This window comes from Branchiostoma lanceolatum, chromosome 1 (genome assembly GCF_035083965.1).
Source record: "Branchiostoma lanceolatum isolate klBraLanc5 chromosome 1, klBraLanc5.hap2, whole genome shotgun sequence".
Classification (NCBI taxonomy): domain Eukaryota; kingdom Metazoa; phylum Chordata; class Leptocardii; order Amphioxiformes; family Branchiostomatidae; genus Branchiostoma; species Branchiostoma lanceolatum.
The window spans coordinates 38,235,295-38,261,317 of record NC_089722.1 but is presented as its reverse complement, the minus strand read 5'-3'; the positions used below and the strand labels follow the sequence as shown (position 1 = coordinate 38,261,317).

Genomic DNA, 26,023 nt, shown 5'->3' with positions numbered 1-26,023 from the left:
CGAAGAGGCCAAATAAGAATAGCATTTTGTATCCTTAGATTTTTTCTTGCAAACAGCATTTTTTTAACAAGGTGATTGTTGGAACAATTCTGAAATCTGGATTTGAATGGATACCATTGTATGAGCATACTGCTGTCTGCCTTCCATGCATAATTAAAGATAATTGCCTGTAATGACATCGAGTAGAGGTGCGAAAACAATTAATCTATTGACAGATGACAGGCTGTCAACATGACGGATGGAGATGGATCAATACATGGAAGGAAATTTACCAAAATTTTGAATAAAGCTACTTACAAAAGTCTTCGCAGTGGGCTACAAACTTGAAATTGGGTGCAAACAGTACGCAAGAAGTTGGTTTATGTACATCGAACGGCCAGATATTGATTTTATCACTGCATACCTGGTTATCGGTAGATAAAGTCATAGATACCCCCCTAAAATAATATCAATATCTATGTTTTTTCAAATCTGATAAAGTATTCATTGTTTTGGTTCTACATTTATGTAATGTACAACACTCGCCGCATCCTCTGAAAGTTTTATGACACAGTTCTCACCAGAAGGGCTTGGTGTAGGCCAATGTTTATTGAGACAAGTTGATCCTATATTATTATCAATTATGGAAAAATAATGCAAATTTAGCTAGGAAGTTGTAACTATTTGGAATCAGTGATACCTGGCCCATATTCCTGCCAAATTTGAAGGGGATTGGCCACTCCAAACTTGAGGTACGCGCGATTTTCGAGGTAGCCTTGAGTCACCTTGTTTTTTACCATTAGCTCGTCTTAGCGTCACAGAGATTACGCCACTGCCACTACGCCACCGCGACGCCACGTATTGTCACACCTTAGTTTCGGCGCTCGTCATTGTGATCATGAACATTTCGTCCCACCATTACGAAATTTCCTGTCGCCGCCTCTGAATTCAAAGTGTTCTGAGCAGGCGTGCGAAAATGCATGGCGTATCAGGTCTCTTGCCACGGGTTTGCGGAAAAAGCTGGCCCTGTCTACCTGGCCTGTCTACCCTGGCTATCTACCCTTTTTGGACCCCAAGGGCATGCATGGGGGTTTTGCATCTGATTGAATTTTCTTGAGGAAAAACTGGGTCAGTGACAATCCCAGCTGTGGGTGGGCTGGATCATACTGTTGGGGGATAGGGACAGTTATGAGCAACTCCACCAACACTGGAAGAAAATCTATTATTGATAAACAAACATCTAAGTATACAACAAAATGTACTAGGATTGTCAACTAGATAGAAGAAGTGTGATGGGGGTACAGGATAAACAAAGAAAACTGATAAAATGGTTTGCCAGAGCAGCAGCTGCTACCGTAAAGATTTCGTTAGTATCTGAGCCACAGTAACCCCCAGGAGTGTCAGACATCTGCTGTGAATTTACCGTTGAGCGCTACCAGGACCCCCCCCCCCCATGCAGACCCTCTAAGAAGCGCACGACCTCCGATAGGACCTGAAAGCACTGCAGTTGGCTGTCTGAAAAGGCAGCGATGTCTGTTACTATAGCGCTATATATAAACTCAAACCTATCGCGAGTACTCCATTTTCTCCTTGCCGCAAACTCAAATACATTTAGTAGTGTGCATTGTTAACAGAAAATACGTTGAAAATTAAGGATTTCTCTTATGAAAAACCGACATGAACATAGAAATTACTCCCAAATGAAGACATGTGTTTTTCTCGAACTACATGCTCCAATTCATTCCTTACATTTGCAAAAGATTATCTTGACCAAAAAAGAGTAAAGAAATGGAGAGGAAAAACACTTTTGCTTTCTTCATTCGGAGAGGAGGAAAAGTTCTTTCGACTTTTGAAAAGTTTTTGGCGGGAACAGGTGCTATCCCAGAAGTCCCCTGGAGTGGTTAGTCAAGTTGAGAAACAAGATGGCGGCGTCTCAGCCTGAGGAGGAAAAACAAGAAAAAGAACAGAAGAAAACGGACTGTACCTGTCCTTACGGCTGTATCTGTGACGACAAGGAGGATGTCATAGCCATCTTGAGAAGTCAGAAGTTCAGGGACAAGTACGGGAGTCTCGTAGACTTGGCCGTGACCGAGAATGGCGACTTTACTACAGGTGAGTCGTGTCGACGTGGCGTTGTAAAAAAAATTATTTGTCGAGCGAACTTCGCGTTCAACAATAGCCACTTGAATATTGTGTTCATGACTGTATTATACATCCTTATAACATGTTATTTTTGTTTATAATGATGGAAGATGAGACAAAACCTAGTATGATTTCCATGAACTTAGACGTGAAGACTTGTGTTTCAAAAATCATGAAAATAATAGCGGGGGGAGGGGGCAAAGTCATTTGCATGTTGTTTGTTTTTTGAAAGGTGTGGCACGAAACAATATGCACACACATGTTACCTGCAGCTGCAGACCTTTTTGTAGAATATGAGAATGTGTTAGGCCATGCAACATTCAAATTATTCAATATTTACATGAGAATTAAGACAACAGGAATGTTTATAGTATACTACTCAAGTCAATGTACAAACAAAAGAAATATGGAATGCAGGCCAAATTTCAGCAACAAACTCACCTTTGTGCGAACTACCAGGTGAAATTACAGGTACAGTGGTGAGAAAAAGTGCACATTGAAGTTTTTCAGCTTTTAAGTACCTGTTTTTTTTTTGGTTGTAGATCTATATCCTTGCAAAGTGGTTTGACCTAGTTTTGTAACTTGATCCGTTAAGACCCACCCACTCAAGGTTACACAGGTCACTCTCTGTTGTTGCCCTATAATTGATGTTTTATGGTTGGAAATATCACCTGCATATGTAGGTTTTTGTAGGTGAAATTGTACATTTGTAGCTGTGCAGGTGTTTTTGATGTCTACGCATGGCTGTTTCCAGCTTAATGTTGTTTTTTTCTGTCCCACGCATGATTGGAAGCCCATACATGTATGCCATGTTGATGATTTTCGTTGTTAAATCTCTCATTTTAAGCTTACAAAAAATATATTTTCATCAATTTCATGTCATGACATTCAGATTTTTACTTTTCGATGGAGGGGAAGAAATTTTTGTCTGCCTGCCAAAATGTAAGGTGGAAATGGTGTAATAGGATACTTGGAGAATTCCAAGTCAGGTGTTTGGCTTTGTAGTCCAGGAGGAGATTCTCAGAAGAGGCCTAAAAATTGACAAACGTAGGCACTTTCAAGGTTCTATAAAGGAAAACTCTCCTGTTTCTTGTGACTTTCTCCAAGTTTAAACTTGATGTCATGATCATTTGGACAGGTATCCAACAAATTATGCTGTTTTCTTTTCAATTCATGGCATAATTGCCTCATTTGCATAAATTTGCATAAAGAGCCTTGGAACCATGATGTCTCACCTGGACCATAAAACAGCATACCTTAAAATGATCAAGGGACATCAAGCTACATGTATCATTCTATGATAGTGGACTAAATAGATAAAGGGTGTCCTACGAGACCATTCTTTTTCAGGTATCTCCTCCTGGACTATTGGTCCAATGTTGTAGACAGACAGGATGACTCATAGCTACACCCACACAGGTTGTTAGGGGTATCCATCTTGAGCTTGTTTTCTTTGTGTTCCAGATCGGGATAACGAAAAGGTCGGTAGGATGGAGACCGAGGCGTATTTCATGCTGGTCCTGAGGAAGAAGATCCCTCAGTATCCTCCAGTGGACGAGGAAGAAAAACCGATGCCCAAGCACCACCTGGACGTCTTCAGGGAGATACATGACGATGATCTGATGGTCCTGAAGAAGTTCTACTGCATGTCGAGTGAAGAGATGACCGAATTAGACAGGAGGGTGTGGCAGGAGAGAACAAGGTGGCTGAAGCACTGCGAGGAAAAATATCTCGTCACGATCCTCGGTGCGGCGCACCAGTCGGAAGAACGCAGGAAAGAGCTATACGCGGCCACGGTGGGCGTTCTCCTGGACTACATTCTCGAGGAGGGGGGAAAACACAAGACCGGAGAGCTGTGCCTGAATTGTCCCGTTCATGCCCTTCGGGCGCTGTCACCTTTCACGGACCGGCTTACGGAAGCGGGTCTGGATAGAATTCTGCGTCTGATAGAGCTCGATAAGCGACACACCGGCATACAGCGGGAACTGCGCACCCTCGTTCTGTGCTGGATTAACCACCCAAAATACGGGATTGTCGTGGCGGAGACGCTTGGAAAAATACTCCTGAATTGCAGCGAGGAACATTTTACGTTGTACGCCGTACTGATGAGGGAAATATTCTATTACATTTGCCCCATTCCCGGTGTCCACATGTCTGTACCACCCGATGTCTTCAGCATGCTGATCAAATATCACTGCGTCGCCCTTCTCATCTCAAACCACAGGGAAGTCAACAAGGAAATCGTAGACAACCTGAAAATTGCGCGAGCCTTCGACAGTATCCCCATCGTGGAAAGAGCCTACGAATGCAACCGTGTCCATGTAGAAACTTACCACGATCCGCATTTCGTGATCTTCATGTCGGACGTGGGTTATCCCGTGTTTGAGGACGACCACCGCGTGAAAAAATGCGTAGAACGTCAGGTGCTGTTGAATAAGGAGTGTCGAAAACTTGGGGTGGAAAAGGACGTTTGTGAGGAGAGTTGGAAACGCTTCATGAAAAGGGTCAAGAAAGAACAGAAGAGGTGGAAAAAAGCTGCTGAGGAGGACGAGGGTATAGTGGAACGAAAAAAGGACATGGACCTGTTGGCAGACTGTATGACTAGATCAGTGGGTAAGTCTGGAAGGTCCGAATTGAAGCTATTAGCTAGCAGGGCGTCAGGGCGTCTCCTGACACCCTCCTTTTGCAGGGGACACCCAGAGGACACCCTGTTTCCCTGGTAATTACATGTACATACACATGTACATGTGTCCCCCCACACACACACTGCCAATGTTGTTTTTTTGTCATACCAGACACTGGGCATGGGATGACCAGAAAATTGATTGACATGCAGATTTGGATGCCCTGTCTATAAATACTAGCTAAAAGCCTGATTCTAATAAGGCTCTTCATGGTTCCAAATTGATAAGTTACCCATAGTTTTCACTCTGCCATCGGTAGTCAACTTATTTCAATGTGCCAAATATGCAAAAATCCGTTCCAAAGAAATCAGAGTGCACGTCCAAGGAAGTAAAACTAAACAACAACATGTTGTAATACTAGTTAGTACATGTAGTAGCACACTACACTGTTTTAGAGCTGTTGTGTATAGCACTGGCCACACACAGGTTTAGGTACAGGTCCAGACCTAAACCTGTACCTGAACTACTTTAATGTTCAGATAATGGTTGCTTTTCAATAAGGACAAAAGCATGGTTGAACTGATAACAATATAATGTTCAGTATTCTGCTCGACACAAGCCTATTACATGGCATCTAGTATAATGACCACCACCCTCTGCACCACTGACCAGTCAGCTATGACTCGAGTATGAGATATTGTTTTTATGAAAACAAGATGAAAATTTGACTCAGGCCTTGTTAAAGTTTATTCTGTGCTACAGGAGTCTTCAGTGCACTGCCACAGTAATTTCATGGTGATTTTATCTGTCAAAGTTTCCACCTGCTTACCTGTTATCCAAGCCAGGTTTAAACTGATTAGAACTGGTACTAATCAGTTTAAGCCTGGCTACCAGTGGCTAAGGTACACTGAGTACCGGTACACCCAGGTTCAGGTATTTTGGACCTGTACCTAATTGATTGTACTGGTATATGTTTTTATCTTCATATTCCGATTGTTTCTCTATTAGGCTACACGAAGTAATTTTTATGGATGACGTCCGCGTGCGCATTGATTTTGGTCTGTTCCTAGAAAAAAAACAAGAAATTTCGCTGCCTGTAACTATGACCAAAGAGTTCCTTTTCAGTATACTATGTTTCTGCAGGCCTGAAAAATCAATGTGATATGGAAAGAAAACATGCAGAACAGGACAGCAACTGCTGTTCAACTGATTTATTCAAATAATTGCTGTTTTCCTGATGAATAAAAGAATTGTTAGTTGTAACACTGTGTTCTCTCATTCAATTTGTGTCCTAACATACGTCGTCGACTATTATATTTCAAATCTAGACATCTTGTTTTTTCGGCCCTTCTTGTTGTTTTTTTGCGCTCTCGCATTAGATATCGGGTCTCCAAAGGACGTCATCCATAAAAATTACTTGGTGCAGCCTTATTAGCAGGTACCAGACTATTCGGCAAGAGAAGTGATGAGAGGTATACTTGAGCTAGAATTCGGAGGATACTAGGCTACATGTACTTGTAGATGTCATCACCAGTGTTGCATGTGTTTCAGAACTGTGGATCTGGCACCACGGGGAAACTATCACAAGCGCGTTCATGTCCGTCCCCGAGAAACCTCACAGGTTCGCGTTAGACCAAATGCCAGAGCTAGCCGAACTTGTGGAGAAAAACAACCCCAAACCTGTCGACCCAAAGATGGTGAAAGATCTGTTGGAACAAACTGAACACAGGGTTACAAATGTCCCACCCAAAAGTACCACACCAGAGACAGAGAATGGCAAGACCAAAAGTACCAACCCAGAAGTCGCGAAAAATACATCCAAAACAACTGAACCTCAGGTTGTGATACCACCGAAAATAGACAGGCCCAAAAGTACCAAACCGGAGATAAAAAACTTGCTAGAGAAAGACAAGCGGAAAAGTACCAAACCTGAGGCAGCAAAAGGGAAACCAAAAAGTACCAAGCAAGGATCGGTGGGAAAAACAAAAGCTGAGAAGTCTGATGGAAAAACAACATCTTCCAAACCAACAAGTGATGCGGACACTTCTATATCTTCACAGACACAGGTACAAGTTACATTGTACGACTTGTTGTGGTCCTCTCTTGGTTCTTTTCTGAGCTGCTGTTATCTTCTCATTCCTGTATTACTCCGAACGGCTGCATGAACTTGTGTTTATATCGGTGGGAAATGCATTTATATCAGCCCGACTGATCTCACGCGTCAAACTGATGAAAGCTTGTTTGTAACTGAAGAAATTAGCAGGTAAAGTTTGGCAGCTGCGCTCGAGGACAGACGTCCACAGCCCGACATTGTCGGTGATGCAACCGTGCGCTTTCAGCTGGAAAGTGCCTTTTTTGGGGGTGTAGCTAAGTGCAGTTTGTGATTGCCATAAAAAGGAATTGGGCAATTTTTTCACATGATCTAGGGTAAATGTGGTCAACAGAGAATGAATGATGGTGTATTTCCTATAGCTTCATTACGAACGTGCCCATGTAAAACATGTTTTATAACATGTAAGCCTATGGGGCGAAAAAACTAATGAATGTCGTGATTTGAGACCTTTTTTTTTTAAACCAACAGGAGGAGACGTCAGCCGAACTTGATCCTGAACAGCTGAAGTCGTTTAAGGTGAAACAACTGCAGCGCTGCGGGTTCTGTAACAGACAGGAGCTTCCCGAGGCCAAGTTCCAGAAGTGTGGGCGGTGCAGGAAGACTCGCTACTGCAGTAAGCAGTGTCAACACCAGCACTGGAGGGGGGGACACAAGGATGAGTGTAAGGAGAAGAAACCTGATGATCTTAAAGAAGCAGAATCTTGAAGGGCAAAAAAACAGGACTCTCAAAAGAGCAAATATAGCAATTGTAATGGACAAAAACACAGTAATATTTGTGGATGAATGTCAACACCAGCAATGGAGGGGGGGACACAAGGACTAGTGCAAGGAGAAGAAACCTGACGATCTTAAAGAAGAAAAAGCAGAATCTTAAAGGGCAAAAAAAACAGGACTCTCAAAAGAGCAAATATAGCAATTGTAATGGACAAAAACACAGTAATACTTGTGGATGAAAACATAGACATCTTAGTGAAGAAAACTGAGGATCTTTAAGAAGAAAAAGCAGAATCTTAAAGGGCAAAAAAAACAGGACTCTCAAAAGAGCAAATATAGCAATTGTAATGGACAAAAACACAGTAATACTTGTGGATGAAAACATAGACATCTTAGTGAAGAAAACTGAGGATCTTTAAGAAGAAAAAGCAGAATCTTAAAGGGCAAAAAAAACAGGACTCTCAAAAGAGCAAAGATAGCGATTGTAATTTACAAAAACACAGTAATATTTGTGGAAGAAAACATAGACATCTTAAGAACACTGAGGATCTTAAAGAAGAAAAAGCAGGATCTTGAAGGGCAAAAAAACAGGACTCTCAAAAGAGCGAAGATAGCAATTGTAATGGACAAAAACACAGTAATATTCGTGGAAGGAAACATAGACATCTTAAGAACACTGAGGATCTTTAAGAAGAAAAAGCAGAATCTTAAAGGGCAAAAAAAACAGGACTCTCAAAAGAGCAAAGATAGCGATTGTAATGGACAAAAACACAGTAATATTTGTGGAAGAAAACATAGACATCTTAAGAACACTGAGGATCTTTAAGAAGAAAAAGCAGAATCTTAAAGGGCAAAAAAAACAGGACTCTCAAAAGAGCAAAGATAGCGATTGTAATGGACAAAAACACAGTAATATTTGTGGAAGAAAACATAGACATCTTAAGAACACTGAGGATCTTAAAGAAGAAAAAGCAGGATCTTGAAGGGCAAAAAAACAGGACTCTCAAAAGAGCAAATATAGCAATTGTAATGGACAAAAACACAGTAATATTTGTGGAAGAAAATGTAGACATCTTAATTAAGAAAACTGAGGGTCTTAAAGGAGAAAAAGCAGAAATAAGGGAAGAATCTTTAAGGACCAAAACACAGCAAAAAATAGAGCAAACAGAGAAATCTTGATGATAAAAAAAACCCAATAGTCTTTGAGGAAGAAACATACAAAACTTAAAGGAAGATGGTATAGAAATCTAGACTCCGATGCAGACTCAAACCGGCTGTTTTCTTTTTCAAGTCATTGTTTTTATACTATTATATTTTTTTTCTTATTGCCGGCCAGCAATAAGAAAAAAAATATAATAGTATAAAAACAATGACTTGAAAAAGAAAACTGCCGGGTTGAGTCTGCATCGGAGGCTAATAGAAATCCCCTCCCTTGTAAGGGAACAATTTTAAACTTAAAGGAACAAAACACAGGATATATAATAGAAATCTCGAAAGGAATAACACAGTCATCAACATTGGAGGGGGGGGGGCAAGGATGAGTGCCTAGTAAGAGAAGAAAAATGAGAAAGGAATAAACTTAAAGAAATATTGGAAGAATCTGACACTTTATAGGAGCAAAACAAAGGACTCTTAGAAGAGTAGACAGAGAATCTTGATAGTCAAAAGCACAGTAATCTTTGAGAAAAATAACCAAGAAAGGTGAAGATTCTTGAGGAGGAAATGGGCAATCTTAGAGGAATAAGGAAAGAAGCTTTAAGGACTAAAGCACAGGACTCTTAAAAGAGCAAGTAAAAGACAAATACTCAGTAATCTTGGAAAACAAAACCCATAGAAATCCAAGATCAAGGAAGAAAATAGAGGGATCTTAAAAGCAATAACAAAATAACAGGTGTCTTGACGGATAATGACCAAAAAATCTTAAATGTAAAAATCTGAGGGATCTTATCGTATGATAATTTGCATCTTAAAGGGTTTAGAATTTTATATTATTATCCAGAGAAGCTCAGTGCAGTATCATAATAATACTGCAGTTTTTGCAGATATATTAGCTGCAGTTGTATATTTGTCTAATGAACAATGTAGACCTTCTTCCATATCAGTAATGACAGACCAAAGTTATATAGGTAGTTCTACATAGTTTGCAGTGTTCAATGTATGGTGATGTCCCAAAGAAGCTGTCATGAGTCTGCCGGTTACCCTAAGACCATCACATGAAAAAAATCAAAGTTATCCAGTCCTCAAGAATGTCCCCAAGGCAGGTAGGCCCCAAGAATGTCTTGAACACCTGGATATCTGAAATATGTATACCTCGGGGATTACTAATATGCTGCATAGGTGGATGTATTTAAATTTCCTGTTTTTTAAAATTTAGATGTGGGGTGTAAGGGTACCCACCAGAACTGTTGACATCAATTGTATGATTTATTTCTGAGCAACTTTGATGTTACTTACTGTAGACTAGACCTTCATTATAGTATGTAGCTTTTTCATTAGTACAATTGGACCTTTGTAACAATAGTTAGGGATTTATGTAATGTTGGGGGGGGGGGGGGTGGTAGTGTTGGAAAATTGGTCAAAAATGCTTAACTAGGTTTATGCGGAATTCATTTATGTTAGGGTTGAGAATTAAAAAAAGATTTTGGGTTTGAAGAATGTGGGAACTTTGTAGGTCATTTTGGTCAATGGACATTTCTTACAGTGCATCTCAATGTTGATAAATTAACAGAATTCCCCACTTTGATGCAAACAGTTTGGAAAAGTCTGGAAAAATGATACTGTAAATCCAAATATTTTTGCTTTGATTTGATTTTGCGGTAGGAATGGAAGGGAGGTTTCTGTGGCGTTTTAAGTTTGCTGTTGAAACATTTACACAATCATGTACCGTAGCAAAAAAGAAATATTTGCAGTGCACTGCCAAATTAAATCCACTGTGAATATTTTTGATTTTACAGTAACTACCTTATTTGGCATATATAAAATAACCTGAGGATAATATTGTGGTTGGCCCTTTGGAATAGTTGTGTTAAGTTTACTTCCATGAATTTTCTGCTATCATTAGCCCAGTGTCGATGTGAATTTTCTGCAGTTTTTCTCTGGTGATTTTGGAATATCACATTATTTGTGACAGAATTTTTTTCTTCTTTTTACTAAGAACTGGGTATTTCTTTCTGTATGTACATGTAATGTGTACTTGATATGTAGTGCACAAATTAAGAAGCTACAATGAATGTATTTGATTGCTTATCATAAAGAGTGAAGCTGTTAATATTTTTTCCTACACAGTATATATATTTGAAGCTTTTATTTGCTTTTGTTGTAACTTACAGTACTTCCTGAATTAATGATTATCTGTTTCATCACACAAGTGATACAGTATCTTCCATTTCTTTCTTTTTGTTTTCTAAATTCAGATATTCTAGAAAGCTTATGTTTAAGAAGTTGAGCACACTAAAGTAGCCATTTGGTTTCCATTTCTCTGTTGGTCAAAGAAAGTTAGAGAGAGAGAAAGACAACTTTGAATGTAGATGTACATTTACGTACAGTAGGTTTCAATACTCAAGTTATGCTATTCATCTGTTCTTTTTGGTTTGATTATGGAGTCTATAACTTTGAAGTTTACATTTACGAAGTTGCATTCAAAGGACCACACAGTCTTTAAAGTTTAAGAAAGAAGGAGGAAGAAAGACAACTTTCAAGTGAATGTACATCTATGCAGGAAGAAAACAGTGTCTTTCAGCTGTCTTATAACGGCTCTGATTAGATAGTTTGTTGCCTTATAAAGATGAACATTGGAGATTTGAAAGGCAGGAAGATGGAAGAGCAGCATAGCTTGCTCAAAATGCCCTTTTTAAAACTTTTAGTTTCTTCCAGAAATTGTTGTTTACTGCAAACGTTTGGTTGAGTTTCTCTTTCTGTTACCTCTTAGTTCCTTAGATATAACTTCTATCTTGTTGCAAGGAATTATAAATATGTTTGCTTGGGAATTGCCCAGTAAACATTGGGAATTGCCCAGTAAACATGCAACACAGTACTTCAGATTTGAATAAAATGTTTCAGAGCTGATATTATGTCTTCATAAAGTTTGTTTACCAGCATACATGTAGCTGTTACATGCATACATACATACATACATCATACTCAGTGCGTTGAAGCTTCTGCAAAGTTCTGCTTCCAGTATTCTCAGTTATACATCATTTCTGTCAGCTGTTACAATGGATTGAATGAGACTTGGACACCTAATGTCAATAACAAGTCAGGATAGAAGAATGTAAAAGGCAAATTGTTCCTTACAATGTGAACTATTCAAACACTGAATGTTACAGAAAGTTTGAATCAATTTTGTTGCTTGGAGTTCTTAAATATCGTTAGTAAATATGCTGCTTGAAGTTCTGGGCATGTTGTTACTTTCTCCCACCCCCTGCCCATGTGGCTAACCCCCTTTGCTACTGTCCTCATCCTTCCATCAATGTCTTTCAGAAGGCTGCAATCTTTCAGTTTCACCATCATCTTTGCTGCATGTATTTTTTAAAGTAATGAATAATACATATTCATAACTCCAATTCTACCAGACAGAAAGGAAACCTATTTCTGGCTTTATGTCACACATTTTCTCTGTCAATTTTAGTCATTTGAAACCGGCCTATCTTTATTTAGAAAACACAGAATACAGTATTTGACAGGAGGGCACCTAGTGAAAAAAAATCACCATGGATCAAAAGCGCCCCCTAGTGGCGAAAAATATCACTGCAGCAGAATTTTAGAAAGCTGTAGTCACTGTGATATTTTGCCGAAAGCTGAAAAAGCTTTCAGTTATATCCTATAAGTGCAAAGAATGAATCATTTTACATATTACATGAAAAATGCAACGTTTTTCAATGGTGAATACTTTTTTTCTATTCAGCAACCTGACAATAATGTAATAATTCTGCCAACAGTGATGCCTTAACCACAAATGCCACAATGCTTCTGATGTGTCGATTTGAAGGTTAGACACATCCAGGTAATGAGATACTCAATACAAAAGTTACTCATTTACAAGAAACTGGATAAGTTTTGAAACAGACGTTTCAGACAGCGTCTGTTATTTTTCGTCAGCAACCAACGAAAGACTGATGCTTAAAAGTGACCGTTTTCAAAACTTATCCAGTTGCTTGTAACTTTTGTATTATATATTAGCCATAATGCCCCTGGTTTCACACTTTGATTGACAGGATTCATGTCTGACGTCACGAATAGCGTTGCCTCATCACTGCCATCTTTTGGAATGATCTTGAAGTGTGCTCTTCTCAAGGACATCTTACTCACATTACACCATGTTCTATTCCCGCCACCAGTGTGTTTTACCTAATCTCGAAGCAGATGTTGGGCGGCTAAGTCCTTACGTTTTCCCAGCTGCACGTTTCTGTCAAAGAACACATGCCACTATGAAAGTTATTGAAGCAGTTTCTGACAGAAACGAACTGTAAAGAAACCTGCAAGGTTTTAGCCTCCTGCTTAACATCTGCTTGGATATTATGCTCTATCCAGAGACCATCCTAAGTGGCCTCCTTTTCAGGCTTTCTGGGCCCGCGTTTATTTTTTTGTCAGCATATACAATTTCTCCAACAAAAGAACCTGGCCCCGATACCCTGAAAATCAGCGAATCAGAGCTCCCCCCAAAAAAACAGCACTCCCCCCCTAAAACTAAACGCCGGTGCCGCCCAGACAGTCTACAAAGGAGCTAGGCTACACCCTAAGCATGTTCCACTGTCGTCGACTGGTTTATCTATATCTTTGACAAGAAGGTTATGTTTGTGTGTGTGTTTGTGAACAGCATAACTTAGCAGTTAATGAATCTTTATGATATTTGTTGTGCTGGTAGGGTCGGCAAAATGATTAGAGTATGGGCCCCTGGCATCTTTCCATGGTACTGCAGCAGAAGTTCCGATATCTTTCAGAACAATCCTGGATATTGTTACAGGTATGAATCTAAGCCCAGAACCTCTAGATGTCGGATTTAACTACCCTCTCCAAAAGACCACACAGCTCTTAAGTGACAAAGTTTCCATGGAGGACAAGAGACAAAATGTTCTTCAATAAAGCTTGTATTTCTGCACATATCCTCTATATACAAACTTTGCCCAATACTTCCCAAAAAAATAATAGCCCTTTCCTGGTTAAAACATCAACATCCACATTACAGATAAAATATCGTTACTTTTTTTACATTGTATGGAGTAAAAACAGCACCATGAATAAAACATCATACATTGCGGACCCTTAATAGCATTGTATAAGTACATAAAAATATCCCATATTGGTTTTACACAATCATACAGTATATAGATCTTGCAGCTTATTTCTACAATACTTCAACCTTTGCAGGCTTGTGCATATATCAGTTATTGCCATGAAGCTTATTGGTATGTGAAGACTATACTAGTAATTGTGTTTTTCTTCTGTATTAAACCTATGCAAGGTCACAACAATTTAATTTGGTTCTTAGATTTTTTTTAGATATGCTTACTTGCTGAAAACATACTGAAAACCAAGCTGAGGACTAAGTTTTAGCCTTTGTGTGCTCAGTTTTGTGGAGTGAATAGTCATATTCAAGTTTTTGTCCCAGTCCTCCGCTTGTTATACATGTATTCTCAGCCTAAAATGTCCGTGAACCAAGGAATTAAATTGATGTGGCCTAAGGACAAGTACAATGCCCTGTTAGCTGTCAAGGGATTAAGTGTGGGAATCAGCATATTTGGCTCAAAAGCGAGATTATTTTTATCAAGATCATACAGTAACTGCCGTCCAATACAAATAATATGGCTATGATGGAATGATATTCATGTAAAAAGACATAATAATTTTCTTATCATATTTCAATATTACCCCAGCCCTCTCCTTTTAACTTATTTTCACTGTATAGCACTTCACAACCGTATGACATGACAAGATGTCGCTAGCCAGCAAGCAACCCAACAAAACATCTTTAAGTTAACAATCTGTAGTAGCAAATTCATTCCACTCTTCTAGTCCAGCTCGATTGGACGCTACGGGGAGATACGCCCGTACGATGGTCGGATCCTCGGTGTCGCTATCCACAACGTAGTTCAGCGCTCTTCCCGTAAGCATTCCCGAGCTTTGGTCGAAATTTAATGTCCTACACGCAACGCCATGGTCCCTCGGCACGTTTCCATGGCGAGCGTTGTCTAGAGACTCGTGGAAAGTGACGGGTCTGTCCCTTTCCTGCAAGTTGTCGTACGTTTCTACGCAATGCTCCGACGACCGCCTCTGATGTAGTCTGTGAGTGTTTTGCAGTTCGGAACTATTGCTGGGGTTGGCACCGAAGTCCAGGCCGCCAAGCGCGCCGGGGAGGGTCACGCCGGCGACCTCGTTGACTGCGACGGTGTGTCGTCTCTTACGGTCCATCAGCCGGTGGGACCCCTCCATACGCTTCATCCGCAGCAGAGTTTTAGGAGTGATGCTGGAACATTTGCTGGCCGCTTCTTTGATCACCTGTCGGATGACTTTCATGAAACCGTTCTTCGCTTCTGGAGTGCTGCACGATAGGAGGATAGGACAAAATTAATGTAAAATTGAGCAAAAGCTGGCCTGACAGGTCATTGTTATCAATTAGCCTCAAACATGTAGTTTGTTTTGGCCCTTGGTCATGTTTTGTCATTCCGATACAAAAAGGTCTTTAGTTCAGTCAATCATATCTTTGTTGCATCTTTAGCATAGTCTTATATAATATTTGTTTGTACTTTCCTTCTATTTCTATTATTTTACTATTGAAAAGCTTGTTCATGTCCGGTTAAAAAGATAAGCCCATTTGTATATACGTTTGTTGATAATATGGGTGTCACAGAAGTTTCTTTTTCATGAAAATTAAAACATCACGTGACGTACCTATTGCAGAACTGGAAGACCTTTTCCGGCCTGCCGTCCTTGTGTGATTTACTGTGCACCAGCTCCCACACACAGCGCCCGTAGGTATCTGTAAAAACATGAAAAAATTAAACTCAAATGTTGATAAAAATTGAAACTTTTATGTACTTTCAACATCTGCTAAGGCCACACCAATTCAATTTCTTGGGTAACGGATTTTTTTAAAATTCTAGCATGAGGACATCATTTAAACAGAAGGCCGAAGTGAAAACTTGCACCTGACCCTGTTCACTCCCTGAAACTGAGTGCACCAAAGCACAAACTTTCCTCTGAGATTCTGTTTTCATGTTGATTTTCCAATCTAGCATTTTTTTAAAAATTCTGTTAACCAAGAAATTAAATTGGTGTGGCCTAAGTAAGATTTTTTTCACCCAGGCTGTCCTGCTTCTGAGAAAAAAACTAACTATAACAAAGCCAAGTCTACCACTTCTGCCCACATCTACCAAATGGTGAAATATTTTGGCTAGCAAGTTAGTTAAGTTCTAATTCAGTAGGCTGTCCAGATTCTGATTTGCGACTTCCACAGAAGTTCATTCCTGCAATCCTACTCAATAATGCAGTTCCTATCTACACGATTGTACAACGCTAAAATTCTATAAACTGGAAAGACCTTAAAAAAGAACAACATGAAACTGACACAGCCAAACAAAAATGAACGATGAACTGTTTTTCGAACTTTGAACTGTACTTCTTGTACGCAGTCCTAGTCTGCACTAGACTGACAGTAATATCACTTTGATACAATGTCATTGTACTTGATTATCATAAAAATCTGCTACATTGTAACCTTCCTTTATGTCATACCTGGGCCGTGAAAACGTTTCATACGGGTGTTCCGCATCATTTGTGTGATCATTTTCCGTATCACACAGGCTTCCATAGAATATTTAGAATGTATTTCGAGTGCGCCAGTTGCGCCGCTGTCGAAAATTTGAATACCGGATTCGGAGGTTGGAATTGATGTTGTTACGATTTTTTGTTCGAGGACACAAAACTCAACTCAACTTCATGCGCACTTTGCATTGAATTCGATACGGAATACACCGTGTTGTATTCTATATATATTCGCGTACCGTTGGTGTTGCTGTTGCGAATCTGCAGTTGTGAGACGGGAACCATCCTCTTGAACAACACGACTTCCCTCTCCCTGTCCTCCAGGACTTCTCTCCCCTGTTTCCTGGTCAGCGTCAGCTTCCACTTGTGTCTCTGATCCTCCTTACATACCAGCACTACAGCTCCTTTAAACACTGAAGACAAAAAAACAACAACTTCAGTTTCCAATAGTGTCTCTCTACAACACTACAGCTCCCTTAAACACTGAACAAAAAACAACAACCTCAGTTTCCAATAGTGTCTCTCTACAACACTACAGCTCCCTTAAACACTGAACAAAAAACAACAACCTCAGTTTCCAATAGTGTTTCTCTACAACACTACAGCTCCCTTAAACACTGAACAAAAAACAACAACTTCAGTTTCCAATAGTGTCTCTCTAAAATAACAATAATAATGGTTTATTGGTCATAAATTACCCGTGCAATGACAGCCAGCGCTGAATTGCTGCAGGGTTTACAATCACATAATACACAACAGATACATATTTGCACCACACTTGCACTTTGTAGAACTGTCGCAAGGATCTGGGCGGCTGCCAATCGGCGCCAACAAGTGACCTCAATACGACCTTCCCCAACCGAAGTCAGGTACCCATTCACACCGAGTGAGGAAATTCATGTAAAGTGCCTTTCTCAAATTTTTCACCTGATGATTGAATTTTAGAACAGTGACGTCATATAATACAATCATCAGGTGAAAAATTTGAAACACTGACGTTATATAATTCAATTATGAGGTGAGAAGGCGTCAGCACGGCATAAGTTGCAAACTGTGGAAAATCCCAGAACTATGACGGACTTATGCGAAACAACTTGAAGTAAGAATTTGACTTTGGAATATATTAAGCATAGCATAGAAGGATTTTCAATTTTTTGTGTAGCTTTCCTTTAAACACTGAACACAAAAAAACATCTTCAGTTTCCAATATTGCCTGTCTACAACACTTCACTAAATGTATAGCTCTCTTAAACACTGAACAGAAAAAAAACAGCTCCCTTAAACACTGAACATCAAAAATAGCCCCTTTAAACACTGAACACAAAAAAACAATAAAGCAGAGCTGGAAAATTTCCCCTTCTTTTTACGTTAAACTGTGCATTTTGTATGTGTACATTTTGACCGAGGTGAACGGGGATATGTGATTGGTTTATTCCCTTGTGTCTGAAATCTTACCAAATATGGCCATTTCTGGCTCTGTCCCCTTCTTGTGTTTGATGTCGTCTGAAGAGTTGAGCCACAAGGCGTTGGCAAACAGCTGCAGCTCACCCATCCTCAAGTGGGAAACCTACAGACAGCGGAGGCAGAAAAACTTAAAGGCAATGCCATACAAAACTCTTTCTAACAGTAATTCTATCATTCCCAAGCACTGTAATTCACTTTACAGTCAAACCTGTCTATAGCGGTCACTCAAGGGACTGGCCAAAACTGGCCGCTAAGGACAGGTGGCCGCTATGGAGAAAATGTCGATTAATTGACCACGAGTGACACATATTTTCAGTACCCACTGAGATACATTTATTCACCGTACAGTACACATGTAAACATTGCATAGGTAAGTCACATTTTAGAAAGTCGATTGTTGTTCTTTTACTTCTATTATGGGCTTGAAAAACGATTTATTGTATCTGCCAACTCCAAAATCCATGGCTTGCTCGGGCTTCATGTCTGTACAGACCAGCATCGCCATACTCTACTCTTGATCCTTCGCGACTGCTTCGCTGCAGGCACACGCGTCAACAACGAATTTTAATCGTATGAAACAAAGTCCTTCGCAGCAAAATGCCACCTAGTTAGTTAAGAACAAAATACATGTTGCTCAGTTGCCACTTACTGATCGTTTTCGACCGTTTTGAAACATAAAATCGTGGCGATAGTTTTCCTTAGTAGTCTGTTGTTGTTTCCCTTCCCGCTTGTCATTATCAGCTTCTACCATTATGCTAATAGGGTACTCAGAAGAAGGTCGCTCTTTTGATGGGTTTTTTCTTTTCAGAAAATTGCAATAGCCCAAATTTTACATCATATTAATGTTATTCATATTTCTTTTGAAGCTTTTGGTAAAGTACTTATCCTCAGTGATACTTTGCAGCAAAATAAATTTAGCGCATTATACCTCCGAAACAGTGGTGTCTTCCGTTGACCTTTTTGCTGCTGACTATCAGCGCCATTTTGAAAATTGCGCGAAACACGTTTTGACTTTGAGCACCGGGGAAAACGGATATTGGGCCGGCATTCAAACATTTTCCGAACTTACCGCATCAGCTACATATATGTGCGAGTTGTATTTTCCAAAAAGCTGCCGTAATATTTGTCCAGTCGAAATGCACAGAAATGGTCAATTTTGCTACGATGTACAAACGCAAGCCATGTGAAGAAAATTATACTGTCTTTGCGTCAAACCATGGATTTTCTAACAAAGATAAAACATTCTGGTTTTCTTTATTATGATCCTATCCAGTTGAGTCCACATAAATTTGATAACTGCGTGAAAAAAATTAAGATTTTGAACCCGGCGTGCGGTGGCGATGCGGCTTCTACCTGCACGCCGTGACCGTTACCGACAGTGTTACTGTACTCGCGGGACTGAAAATCGTCTGGCCGCGACCGCGTTGGACAGGTGGCCGCTATAGCCTAATTCTTAATGCTTATGTCAATGGGAAAAATCCAAGGGACCGACAAAAAGTGACCACTATGGGCAGGTGGCCGCTTTGCAAAGGTGACCGCTAATACAGGTTTGACTGTATCTTCACAGTAGCAAAATTTCCCGGTGTAAGGAAAATGGACATTTTCACTGAAATTTAACTTCACGGTGGTGCCTTGTGATTTACAGAACGGATGTGTGAAGGAATCATTAATAATAACATCATTTTTTTCACGGTGATGATACGTTCACGGTACAGAGGTACTGACAGTTATCAGAAAAAAATGCCATACATGTACCATAAATCTTTTGAAGTTAGTAAGTTAAAATCCTCCCACACCATAAGGTGTATAGGGCGGTGCCAATCTCAGTTTCATAGCCCTGGGCCACACTGTGGTGCAATCACTACAGCAGGGGGCTAGTCCACTGGCAGTGGAGTGTGTTTAACTTCCATACTGTTTCGGAAGTTTTATGAAGTCTTTGGTATGACTCAAGGCACCTCTTGTCCAGAGGTGTCCTACCCGGGCACAAACTCGGGCCTTTGGTTCCAAGTAATTTGAACCACATGTGGTAAGTGACAGAAGTGCAGACCACTACACCACAGGGACACCCCAAATCTTTTGAAAGGGAGAAGTAATGACCTTGACTCTTACCTCTTTCTTAGAATATGGCTGGTCCCTGATGAGTATGTCAAAAATGCCCCCATACTCCTCGAAGAGGCGCTGCATCTCGTTGATGTGTTCTGCTACAGAAGTCATCCCCTTCAGGGCCTCTGTAGAAAGAAACAAGCACATCTTTGTCACATGTGTTACCAAAAAGCAAGTGAATAAGCCCCTGTTGCACACAGTCGACCATAGCCTTCCAACCTTCTCCAGATCATGGTTGGGAGTTAGTCGTGAGTAAGGTCATCAGTGGTTGGGACTTGGTCAGCAAGGTTGTCTACTAGAAGGCTTAAAGTCTTCTACATCACCTGACTATAGATTTGGAACACCCTTTCCCTTAACCCCTACCTTTAACCTCTGACCTTAACAGATCTAGAGAGGTGGAAGTGTTCATCTGCCTCCTGGTTGGTCACTCTGAGTGCATCCAGAACAGGCCTGATCCAGAAGTTGTTCTAACAGAAGCGGGTACTTCACATATGCACTGGATGTGTCCCTAACCTTAACCCTTAACTCCTACCTTTAACCCCTGACCTTACCTGAGAGGTGGAAGTGTTCGTCTGATTCCTGGTTGGTCAGTGCTGCCAGTTGTTTTAGCAGGAGCGGGTACTTCATGATACGTTGGATGGGTTTGATGAGGTATGACTCCAGCGTGGCCGAGTGCTGGTGTTTCGGGTTTCGCGCCTCCAGGAAGGCTCTGAACGCTGCGTTCCCCTTACCTGTCGGGAAGAGAAATATATAAATTATGTCTTTACACGTAAATTGTACAGAAATCAAAACATCACCCATACATGTAGCTGTGGAATAGGGAAATGATTACTGTAATTCTTAATTCTAGCTAGTCAACTGCTGAAATTTCATCATGATCGCAAATAATTGACGACTAACATTTGAGACAGTGATGTTTGTTCCCACCGTTAAAATCAAATGCAGTGAACTGCTCAACTTTCCCCAAACTGCTAAAATTACCAACTGCAATATTATTACAATGGATTTACAGTTATTCAACACCTGCTGATGAGAGATATCCGATATCAGACAAAATTTGTCTTTTTTAGTCAAAAAAAGAAGAAATCCTACTTGTCACAAAAATTTAAAACTTTACAAAGTCACACAGCCACTAACAGCCTCTTTTGAGATATCTAGCACTTCCTTTTGTCTCAGAAGAAACAAAATTTTGAGCAGACTGGTTGTAGTACATTTATACATGTCCAATACAGAAAATCTTGCTAAAACAGAGGACTTGGCAATCAAAGGGCCAAATAAAGTATGAAATAGCAACTTTTGGGCAGTCAAGTTTATTCATTGTTCCAAAGTCATGGTTTATGATTGTATGGAATTGTGGGCACTTACCAGGATCAAGGACTTTGATGGCTTTGGAATGGCTGGCACAGAAGGCACTGTACAATTTAAAGTGGTCCACGTAATACAGGAATGCTCCGCTGATGGAGAACAGCGTTTTCTGTACAAACAAACAAACAAACAAACAAATAAACAAACAAATAAACAAATAAATAAAACAGTGACAATTAGGGTACTAACTAATGAATATAGTTTTATCTCAATATTCTACTATTTTCTAGAGGTGGATTCATAATCTAAGGTCCAAGCATAATCTAAGCTCCAAGCATGTCATGTACCAAAACAGACAAGCTTCAATGCCAAATATAAGTGAGTTTGCCAAGATAATTGGCCAGCTGTTGTAACTTAAAGAGTGCATCTGAGTAGTCAATGTCAAATATATGTTTCTTGGATCCAAGTTTAACTGAAGGGTAGAGTTGTCAACGGTTTAAACAAAATATTTGAATTACAAAAGACCTGGTAAGTCTTGTATATAGTTCAAACATACATGTACGTGACTAGACAAAAAAGTAAGAATTCGCAGATATAGTGTAGTTAGATCCAGACAATTTTGCCTTACCCTAAACTTAGTGGGAGAGTCCACGGTGTGAAAGTCGGGTTCTATTGAAACGCTGTCCTCCAGAGCCTGGAGGAACTTCCTCTGGAACTGAACCAGCTCCTCAATGTTCCCAAACAGAGCCTCAAGCTGTGGAGAGGAGGGGTGTTTATTGTTTATTTTGTATTGCACTTTAAAAAAATAGATACATAACAATGAATTTACAGAATTAACCACTGGACTAAGCAATTGATACTTGAGAAGGGGATGGGAAGGGTACTGGTTTAGATACCAGTCTACTGATTGCTTGATTGTTAAGAACATAGAATGTTCAAAATTCGATAATGGAAAAAGAATTGTTTAACAAAAAAGCATCCCGATCCAGCTAATTATTCATAAGTCTCCAGCAAATCCTAATTCTATCACTTGTCATGACTAAGAAATACAGACACTATGCTGCTTGGATGTCCCAGGAAAATTGTTACCATGCTCTTTTCAACAAGAACAATAGACAGTGGACTATGAGTCAACTGGTAAAATAAAACATTGAAATAAATGAGTTGCAAGTGCATTGTATGATGACATTCATGATATCATAATGACTACACTTTAAGATTTCGTGGAATCATTCGTAGCTCTGGGATAATGACAGCGCTGAGACGGAATTCGACCGGTTTTGACTTAATTCGTCTTTATCAAGAATCAAAGATTTTGTGGAATAATACAGTATTATGAAACTTGAGGTGATACATGTGTAAGCCCTCCTTACCTCATCAGGTGACAGAAATGACTCGTTCTGCAGTGGGTGAAGATATCTGTCCAGTAGACACTCCATGTCCTGAGGGTAACACAACATATGGTTTGATGAAGACTAAGCTTTCTGTTGTTATGTGCTTGTCAAAGCATTGAACGTTTGATATCAGTGAAAGCAAGTTCCACATGTACAATTATGTAGTCCTGAATTATGATATTTGTAATGAAAGACGCTATGTTGGCATTTCCCATTTGGACTATCTAAAATTGTCTTCTCAAAAAGTAGTGGATGCTACTTGAAACGTCTGACCGTTTCCAAAATCATATCCAGTTGCTTGAATAACTGTTATTTGGCGTATGTTGGCATTGCTTGAAAACAAAATCATTACTAACAGTTGTCATTAATCAGAAGATACAGTGTAACAGAAACACTACAGGCAATAATGGCAGAGGTACATGACATTATGTACTGTGCTTTATTGTTTTTACAGACTTGTATGAAAAGTTTATCTATTTATCTATTTCATCTCACATGACTTGAAGTTATAAAAGTTGATTTTCAAGAGTGCCCAGCAGGACACTCAGGACAAGACATGTTACATTCAGTCAGGTGGAGACAAAAGTGAACAACATTTAGTAGAACAAAACGTTAAAATGTCAAAACAAAGTCGTTGTCCATAACTTAGTTGTTCAAAGTGCAGAAAGTTAGATGAAAAGTACAAAAACTTCCTGACCTTGACGTATGTCTTCTCAGTGGTGACCAGCTCCAGAATGACCTTCCTGAGTTTCTGACAGTTGGACAGCTCCTTGGAGACGCTGAACCTCCTTGGAGACGTGTTCCCTGAGTGGTGGTGGCTGCGACACAGGTCTGTCACCTCATCTGCTCTCTGGAACAAACAAACACAAACAATCAATAGGATTCTGATAAGACAGAATCGTCAAAGACATTTACAGGTGTATTGTATGTGCAAGATGGTAGAAAAAGGACCCCTCTCCTGACCATTCAATAGTTGTTATACATAATATTATGTATGTCTCAAATGGTGTCTTGGGTCTTGCAGTTTCTGGATACAAAGATTGGTGGTTCGCTTCCTGGTCTAGCCATCACTGTTTTGATACAAGTCTTGCATGATACAAGAGTTGCAGTATTTTTGACGGGACAGTGCTATGGTTTAATCTGCATCAAAGTAAAAACTGCAATTTCTAATGTGCATCAAAGTTAAAACTGCAATTTCTTAGAGAATGAGAATGACTTTCATAGAGAATGACTTTCATTATTAAGAGAATGACTACTCCATAAAAATAGGCGACAATAGGCTAACCATAGGGGAAGCTGAGACTGACCTGTAACAAAGAATCGACGTCCTGCCTGCCCTGTTGCCGTGGAGACTGTTGCCATGGCGACTGGTCCTGGAGGGGGGAGGTGGGCATGCTGGACCGAGGGGAGTCGTCTCTGGGGCTGAAGTCAAAGTCTGTGTGAGAAAAAGACACGGAGAATGAATAAAACATTCAGAAAAGGCTTTTCCTCAATCGTAGAATGACTCTTTTTATAATTACCTAGGTTTACAAGCCTCAGTGTTGAGTCACGAATCCAAAGGAGAAGGTCTGTGGCTGAAATAGTGTAAATTGTTAACGGCAAGAAATTAAAAGTGTGTGACTGCAAGATAGCAAAGTGTTGACCCAAAATTATGGTTCTCTTGCATGGCCATTTTGTCAATAAAAAGTAAAAAAAACCATCCTGTCTATGGTTACTAAAAATCTAGTGAAACAAAAGCAACTAAAGGATACAAACTAAAAACAATAGAATAAACTTTAAGGCAAATCAAATCACTCACCGGTGGGAGCTGGGATGATGAGGTCATCTAAGGTCGGGTCCTCGTACTCTGATTGGCTGGGAGGTGGCGGACAAATCAGCTGGTCGATGAGCATGTCGGTAGTGCGGAGATGCAGCGAGGCAACCTGAGGTGGCAGGGTGGTCCTGCGGTTAGTGTTGTTGACTTATAGAAACTATAGGTTCTGGGTTTGGATCCTTGGCAGGCCTGCATCATACCCTTGGGCTAGGCCTACACCTACATGTATTTCCTCACTTGACTCAGGTGGAAATGAGTACCTAGCTTTGGTTAGGGACGTCCTCTCAGAAGGGACGTAAAGCCAGACCTTGAGCATGTTAAAGATCCCACCACTCTCAGGCTACACCAATTTAATTTCCTGTTTAACAGATTTTTTTTTAATTTTAGCCAAAAAAAATCATGAAAACAGAAAACTTGCAACTTGCAACTAGTAAACAAATAAACAAACAAACAACAAACACCTCAGACTCAGGCCGGTTGGTGCGCAGGGTGAGGGTGAGTGCAGGACCCTGCAGAAGGCTCTCGATGTAGATCATGTCCAGGTCGTAAACAACCCTGCCGTTTATAACCAAGACCTCATCTCCGGCCAGCACATCTGAAACATACATACATGCACTATTAGCATAAAAGAACCCAACACGCTTATCAAGAAGAGTAGGAATGACTTGGTGTGCTTTGTCAAAATATGCGAACCGTGGTGAAGCTGCATTGCACTACTAGCTAACAAAAAAAGGTCATACTTCGTCCTCAGTCATGATATGGGGTTTGACGGGACAGGCTTTTTAGCGAATGCCCACAAACGCCCACTCTGGCGAAGTCCGCGCTGCACGAATCTAATTTTTTTTGCTTGGAATATGTTCAGGTTGTGCTCCCATTAATTAATCCTGAGTTTCAAGTCAATCCATCCATCCGAAGTTAAATAAAGCGAACTTGAAGATTCTTACCTGGCTTTTTAGCGAATGCCCAGCAAAAAAAGGCTTTTTAGCGAATGCCCACTATATCAGCCAAAATATCGGCCATCGTGACACAGGCGCTAAATCTAACACCATAAATATGTCCAACAAGTTGTCCCCTGAATGTGTACTCAGTTTTCGTACTGTACACGCCTGTAAAGTCACTTTATTTTACGAAATACACGGCGCGGCCCGCGGCACGTATTCGCGGTAGAGGCCGCTAGTAACCTGTCCCAAATATGCAAATGAGCCGCCATATTGGATTCTTTCGTCCGGGGCAGTGGGTTCCCACGCCGTGTATTTCGTAAAATAAAGTAACTTTACAGGCGTGTACAGCAAGGAAACTGAGTACACATTCAGGGGACAACTAGTTGAACATGCTTATGGTGTTAGATTTAGCGCCCGTGTCACGATGGCCGATATTTTGGCTGATATAGTGGGCATTCGCTAAAAAGCCTTTTTTGCTGGGCATTCGCTAAAAAGCCAGGTAAGAATCTTCAAGTTCGCTTTATTTAACTTCAGATCGATGGATTGACTTGAAACTCAGGATTAATTAATGGGGGCACGACCTGAACATATTCCAAGCAAAAAAAATTAGATTCGTGCAGCGCGGAGTTCGCGAGAGTGGGCGTTTGTGGGCATTCGCTAAAAAGCCGATG

The 26,023-nt window shown here is 40.2% G+C and overlaps 2 protein-coding genes across 9 annotated transcripts in view; one reads left to right on the top strand and one right to left on the bottom strand.

Moving 5' to 3' along the window:
* Positions 1–1,867: 1,867 nt before the first annotated feature.
* Positions 1,868–11,637, top strand: LOC136421962 (uncharacterized). Its single transcript, XM_066409569.1, has 4 exons — positions 1,868–2,091; positions 3,586–4,734; positions 6,297–6,811; positions 7,327–11,637. Exons 1-4 carry the CDS (start codon positions 1,902–1,904, stop codon positions 7,561–7,563), a joined length of 2,091 nt encoding a protein of 696 aa, XP_066265666.1. The 5' UTR covers positions 1,868–1,901; the 3' UTR covers positions 7,564–11,637.
* A 2,005-nt stretch (positions 11,638–13,642) lies between these two features.
* LOC136421919 (rho guanine nucleotide exchange factor TIAM1-like) overlaps positions 13,643–26,023 on the bottom strand; it is an 86,246-nt gene continuing 73,865 nt past the window's right edge. For all 8 annotated transcript variants that reach the window (XM_066409527.1, XM_066409532.1, XM_066409511.1 and 5 more), the window contains 13 exons: positions 24,873–25,006; positions 24,397–24,520; positions 23,906–24,033; positions 23,296–23,448; positions 22,578–22,646; positions 21,833–21,958; positions 21,265–21,373; positions 20,451–20,630; positions 19,906–20,024; positions 17,788–17,899; positions 16,572–16,745; positions 15,460–15,547; positions 13,643–15,109 (listed from right to left, as the gene is read on the bottom strand). In XM_066409527.1, coding sequence (XP_066265624.1) covers positions 14,545–15,109; positions 15,460–15,547; positions 16,572–16,745; positions 17,788–17,899; positions 19,906–20,024; positions 20,451–20,630; positions 21,265–21,373; positions 21,833–21,958; positions 22,578–22,646; positions 23,296–23,448; positions 23,906–24,033; positions 24,397–24,520; positions 24,873–25,006 — 2,081 coding nt within the window. In that variant the 3' untranslated portion in view covers positions 13,643–14,544. The remainder of the gene's footprint in view (positions 15,110–15,459; positions 15,548–16,571; positions 16,746–17,787; positions 17,900–19,905; positions 20,025–20,450; positions 20,631–21,264; positions 21,374–21,832; positions 21,959–22,577; positions 22,647–23,295; positions 23,449–23,905; positions 24,034–24,396; positions 24,521–24,872; positions 25,007–26,023) is intronic.